Consider the following 7,121-nt stretch of genomic DNA (forward strand, 5'->3'; position numbering starts at 1 on the left):
AGCTTTGGAGTCAAGAGATGGCAGCTTATCTCATGACTATAAAATGGATTTGCGGAACAAATGTGACCAATATTTCAATCGAAATTGTTTAACTCCTCAGCCTGATAGTCATTTACATGCCGTCCAAGAGGAAGAAAATGTCCACTTAAACGGAATTGCTAATGACAATCAGCAAAAAGTTGATCGTTCATCAAACAATAAAATGAATAGTGCTAATAACACCAGTAAACGAAACACATCTACTGGTGTGGTTAGCAGTAATAACAACAATAACAACGAAGTTTATAAGAGCAAGCTGAACGGTGCTGTTGTGCAACCAACCGATAATAGCGCTGCTTCGGTTCGTAAGTCAGAAAAGATCTCCTTACTGGAGAAGGACAAGAAAAACTTTAGTACATTTAAATATCCTTATTCGACGGAAAAAATTCGACACGCGTCTACATCTCTGGTTAATGATGTCATGCCTCTTCAGAATGGTCACCTCAACAGACCTGATATCGTGCCAAATGATGCCAACAGTAAGTCCTTACCAAGACAGGTTTATTTCGTTGCAAAAAACGCTGAAGTTCTTCGTCGTAATTCCGCTAATTCTTGGGTGACGTCCTTGCACGCTACGTCATCATGCCAGTCAGAACATGGTCGGTTGTGTAGCCAAGTATGAATCGCTACTCATCCAATTATGTCCATCATGGTTCTGCTTTTACCCCCTGTGATGTCTACCGAACACTAACCCGCATGTACCGCTTGCATGCATTTTTAATGTGATTTTGTTTTAATATATTTTTCTCCACATGAAATTTCTTTCTGTTTATTTTTTTTAAAATTAAACCAAAATCCTATGTTATGGGAGAAAGGAAAAATGTATATAAATGCTGGGTGCTCAGACAAAGGCAGTTAAACGAAATTTTACCAATACACAAAATTCGAGGGTTGCAAATTAAACTTGGAAATACATCTGTGTTATATTTACAAACAAACATGTCTTGTTAATTAGTTATGTTGATAATTAAAAATAAAGAATATTTATTAAAAAATATTTTCACATTATTGATTTTTCTTCCCTTCACCAAGCTTAAACTGCCCCCGAATTTTGGTTTGGAACATCTATTTAGTTCTTCATGTGTTTGCATTATCGCATTTTTGCATGATTTTTTTTTTCTTGTTTGCTCCAGCTTTCAATTATTGATATATTTGTTACTAATAAAATAAAACATAACCTGAAATACTGTGACGTAAAGTAGTGACATACATCCACACTCATTACAACTGGTTATCCAGAGGCGGCGCGATCTGGTGAACTGTTAACATGCCGGACAGAATGCTTAGCGGCATTTCATCCGTCTTTCCGTTCTGAGTCCAAATGCTGCCAAAGCCGACTTTGCGTTTCATCCTCTTACAGTTAATAAAATGAATTACAGTTTAGCATTAGGCTCGATGTAATCCGCTTAATCCCCCCCCCCCACCACTGAAATTTACTGACATTGGGTCTAAAGTAGAAAGGGTTATTGTACGGTGTTGGATTGGTGGAATCGTTAGGGCAGTGTTTCTCAACCTTTCTACCCTTGGTTAACCCTTAAAATAAATTACATGTCTCAAGGACCCCCCCCCACTCCTGCACAAAAAAAAAGAAATAATTATATACTGTATCTTTCTCATATTTTTTCATCCATCGTAGTTCACGTGGTAAATATCATATATATATGTGTGTGCGTGTGGTTATTATTATTATTTTTTTTTTTTATATAACATAATAGGTTAGATAGGATGATGTCTATATTACAATAATCAATAATATGTTGTGCTTGTAAAGTAATACTAAGATCATGAAATTAGCATTAGCTTATTACACTCTTTCTCGCGGAACCCCTAGGAACCTTTTGCGGAATCCTAGGATTACGGAGAACCCCGCTTCGGAAAAATGCTTTGCAGTATTTCCTCTCGTTCTGAGTCCAAATTCCACCGAGGTGAGATTTGCCTTTCGTTCTTCCAGATTCAACGAAATAAAGTGCCAGCACCGAGTGTCGACACCACCAAATAAACCTCACCTCTGCAAATTGCTGGTTTTGTATCTAATTCAGGAACCATTATGGCTGTTTTGCAAAAACACTGCATTGGCAGAGCGTCTTCTACAAAAATAGGCGCTTTGCGATATTCTGACTGGTTTGCATTCAGACTTCAAACAACACCGATGTTAACTGATGTCAACTTAACGTTTCAACTTTTCGGGATTGATAAAACAAAGCACCAGTCATGCATTGTAGTCCAAAATCACTGACCTTGTGTCTAAATTTGAACTATTGTTAGTTTCATTTAATTTCCTTGAGATGGTTTTCTTTTAGGTGAAAGTATAAACTAAAAAGAAAATCTGTATAAAAGCTATTTTATATGAAAACTGTTACAAATATAATACATAATATTAATATTTCTTTTACTTGCTTGAGTCATCAGACTGCGGCCATGCTGGAGCACCTCCTTGAAGAATTTTAGCCGAAGGAATCAACCCCACTATTAACATTTTTAAAGGCCTGATGCTTATTCTATCAGTCTTTTTTCTTTTGCCGAATCGCTATGTTACGGGAATGTAAACATACCATTACACAAGACAGGCTTCTTTCGGTTTTTAACCCGAGGCTATAGTAGAAGACACTTGCTCAAGGTACCACGCAGCGGGACTGAACCCGGAACCATGCGGTTGGGAAATAAACTTCTTACTACACAGCCACGCATATAGATATTCAGGAAATATCTTCATTATATACTTTATACGATTTTACTGCTAATTACATTGCGATAGAAACTAGACTGACAAAATATCAAATGGTATTGATATTTCTGAAAAATTCTTCGATAATTGGGAATTAATAAGTAATCTGAAATATATTAATCCGCTGGAAAAGAGGTGAGGAATACAATCCTCTCTACTATAGGCGAAAGGCTTGAAAGTTCGGGCGAGGGGGTTAACCAATTACATCGATCCCAGTACTGAACTGGTATTCATTTTATCGACTTTCAAGAGGGTGGAAAGCAAAGTCGACCTCTGCAGAATGGACAAGGAATACAATAATATTTGATTTGATGAATAAGGTTTGTTCATTTCTTTTGAATTTATTCTTTAAATTGTTGTGTGAACAGTATGTTGTATTAGCCATTACCATGATTAGGGTTAAATATAGAACATGCGCGTGTAGATAAACATGCGCGTGTAGATAAACACGCGCACAAGCACACAAACACAAACACATACACACCAAGACTGCCACAAAGATAACCGCTGGAGCACCGACTTGAAATGTTTAGTCGAACAAATCAACCCTGTATTTATTTTTTAAGTATGGAACATTCTATCGATTCTCTTTTGTCGAACCGCTATATGACAGGAACGTAAACAAACGAACAACATTTGTAAAGCTGTAGTGAGGGAGGACACACACACACATATATATATATATATACACATACATATATATATACACACACACACATACATACATATATATATATACACACACATACATATATATATATATACACACACATACATATATATATATATATATATACACACGCACACGCACAACGGGTTTCCGCACAGTTTTCGTCTCTCAAGTTCATTCACAAATACATTGTTCAGCCCCGGGGGGGGGGGGGTCTATATATATGAAGATATTTGCCCAAGGTGCCACTGGGTGTGAATGAACCCGAAACCTCGTGGCTGCAAAGCGTGCTTCTTGACCAGACAACCAACCATAACTGCGTCTTCAAGCCATACTATAATGTCACGAGAAACAAATACGGAGTACGCCCCTCGCGAAAACACAGACATAGCTTTAACAGAACACAGGTACACAAACAGACACTATCAAGCAATGTTCTATAATTACCTCTTCTATTGTTCTTTTCCGTTTGAAACTTCTTACTGTCCCTTTAACTAATCGTCATCTCTAACTTCCGGTCAGTCTTAACATTCGTCAACATATTCTAATATTTCTTTCATCACTAATATTTTTTAAAATTCTTATCCTTGCCTCCTTTCTCCTTTTCTTACGAAGCGCACGTTACATTAAATATACTTTCATTACCTCATTTTTCTTTCAGCAGTTACACACACAAACTCTCACTCTCACGTGTGTGTGTCTATGAACATATTACTTTATATTACATAATTTCTTGATCTTCTGTCATTTACTTATGTTTTATTACGCTCTGTACTCAACTAACGCTTCTTTCTGAAGCATACATGTATTGAGTTCTAACATCAGATTATTACTATCGCTATGTGCCCGAACGAAATAAACATATATATCTATTATATACATACACAAAAACATGTACATACGTATATAATATGCATACGAAACACACACGCATTTATGTAAATATATATATATATATATACATATATATTCACACACACACATATGCACATACGTACATAATATACATGTGAAAAATTTATATATATAACACTGATATGCACATATCATATACATACACTACACATCTCAGTAATTGAATATATGCAAATGTATTCATATACATTTATATTTATGCATATATGTATGTTTATATACACAAGTATACAAATACATATACACCTATTAATTGCGTTATACTCAATAAAAAAGAAATTAACGAAGGCCACAGCAAGATAAAAACTCTGTGCCTTATAAAAAGTATAGCTGTTATTATTATTATTATTATTATTATTATTATTATTATCATTATTATCATTTTTTGTGTGAAAATCTAGCTTACTGAGCACATCTGATTTAAGGTGAGAAATATTAGTCTTTCTAATGGTGTAAATTTATACATATTCAACGAAATTATGTTAATATTATATACATACACATACAACCTACATGCTTTATGCATATAGGCGCAAGCGTGGCTGTGTGGTAGAAACTTTACTTCCCAACTACACGGTTTTGAGTTCAGTCCCATTGCATGGCACCTCGGGCAGGTGTTTTCTATTGTAGCCACGGGCCAACTAAAGCATGATTTGGTAGATGGAAACTGATAGAACACTGTCCTGTATATAAATATATATTTGTGTGTGATTCATAACCGCTGCTGATGTGTGCTTCCATCACTTAGCGGTTCGTTAAAATAGATAGAAAAAGTACCAGGCATAATCAATAAGTGCGTCGGGGTCGATTTGTTCGTCTAAAACCCCTTCAAGGTGGCATTTCAATGACCGAAATAAGTTAAAAGACAGACAGAAAAATTGAAAACACATATCCAACACACACATACACACGGGCATGCATACAATATACTTATGCATGTACTGTATACCAATTTGTGCATTCGCTTTCTATGACGGCATAAATTAGAGCCTTTGAGCGGATCCGAACGGGTTAGAGAACCACATCTTGCTCCACTGTCTTAGATTTGGTGTAGTTTCTACTGGTGGATTCCTTACAAATCGTTGGCACGCGGGGGAAAATACTTAGCAAAATTTCGTCCGTCTTTACGTTCGGAGTTCAAATTCCGCCGAGGTTGACCTTGTCTTTCATCCTTTCTGAGTCGATAAATTAAGTACCAGTTGAACACTGAGGTCGATGCAATCGACTCCCCCTCCCCACTAATTCCCCGAAATTGCTGGTTTCATGCCAAAATTCGCAGTCATTATTATACGTAATTTTATCTACTTTAGTCGAAGAAATGGACCCCAGAACTTATTCTTTGTAAGCCTAGTACTTATTCTATCGGTCCCTTTTACCGAACCGCTAATTTACGGGGACGTAAACACATCAGCATTGGTTGTCAAACGATGGTGGGGGTTACAAACACAGACACACAAACATTATATATATATACATATATATATATATATATATAAATATATATATATATACGACAGGCTTTTCAGTTTCTGTCTACCAGATTCACTCGCAAAGCCCGCAGCTACAGTAGAAGATATTTGCCCAAGGTACTTACGCAGTGAGACTAAACCCAGAACCATGTGGTTTGGAAGCAAGCTCCTTATCACGCAGCCATGTCTGCGCTTATATATATATATATATATATATATATATATATATATATATATATATATATATATATATATGTATGTATGTATATAAAATATTCGTAGACAGATAACGCTATATAATTAGGTTCTTTTTAACAATAAAAACGTAGAAAGAATGAGAATCTGTGTGAGACACAGAGTTAGGTAGAGAAAGACAGGCAGAAATACCACGCACGCTTCCCTGAACTTTCGAACTTCTACTGCTTTTTTTTTTTTAAAGCAAAATATCTATTCAAAATATAGTGCACATTATCACACTAAAAACTTAATAATAACAACTAAACATCTTGTGAGACATTATAACAATGAGTAAAACAAGGCCCTAATGATTTATTTGACATTTCAAAGTCACATTACGAATATTATATAGTTGTTAATAACTTTAATATGCATAATATGTAAATAAGAATAATGTAGCTGTTCATAACATTTCACTAAGTGAATTCAGACTTTTTATAAATGTAGGTTAAACTGATTTATTGGAAATATGTTTTGTGTTGAGAAAAACAGAAATCGAGGTAAAACAGTATTTTCGTTTTTATTAAGTGGATATGATAGGCGCTGGCATGGACGAGTGGCAAGAGATTTGCTTGTCAGTCGCAATGTTCCAGGTTTAGTCCTACTGCGTTGCACGCTGGGCAAAGGTCTTCTGCTATTGCTCCAGGTTGACTGAAGTAGTGCTTCGCAACATCTTTTTTTTCCTCGCGGTACACCTGATCTAAAGTATAGGAAAAAAACTTATACTCAGGTTACCGGTTGCGGAGCACTGGACTATAAAGCCTTGTGAATGGTACACAGAAACAGAAAGAAGTCCGGCGTGCGTGTGTGTCCACGCACCGCTTGACAATCGGTTTTGATTCGCTTACGTCTTCGTTACTCATTTACTTGTTTCAGTCATTTGACTGTGGCCATGCTGGAGCACCGCCTTTAGTCGAGCAAATGGTCCCCAAGACTTATTCTTTGTAAGCCTAGTACTTATTCTATCGGTCTCTTTTGCCGAACCGCTAAGTTACGGGGACGTAAACACACCAGCATCGGTTGTCAAGCGATGTTGGGGGGACAAACACGCATATATATATATATA

General features: G+C 36.2%; 1 protein-coding gene across 3 annotated transcripts in view; it reads left to right on the top strand.

Annotated features, from left to right (window-relative positions):
• Positions 1-7,121, top strand: part of LOC106878540 (uncharacterized) — a 269,894-nt gene that overhangs the window by 173,910 nt on the left and 88,863 nt on the right. For 2 of the 3 annotated variants that reach the window (XM_052975863.1, XM_052975864.1), the window contains one exon: positions 1-1,036. This exon is cut by the window's left edge and continues 1,357 nt beyond it. In XM_052975863.1, the coding sequence (XP_052831823.1) occupies positions 1-661 (661 nt within the window). In that variant the 3' untranslated portion in view covers positions 662-1,036. Of the gene's footprint in view, positions 1,037-7,121 lie in introns of those variants that run through there. The other variant, XM_052975865.1, reaches the window with a different exon arrangement.

Source organism: Octopus bimaculoides, chromosome 22 (genome assembly GCF_001194135.2).
Source record: "Octopus bimaculoides isolate UCB-OBI-ISO-001 chromosome 22, ASM119413v2, whole genome shotgun sequence".
NCBI lineage: Eukaryota > Metazoa > Mollusca > Cephalopoda > Octopoda > Octopodidae > Octopus > Octopus bimaculoides.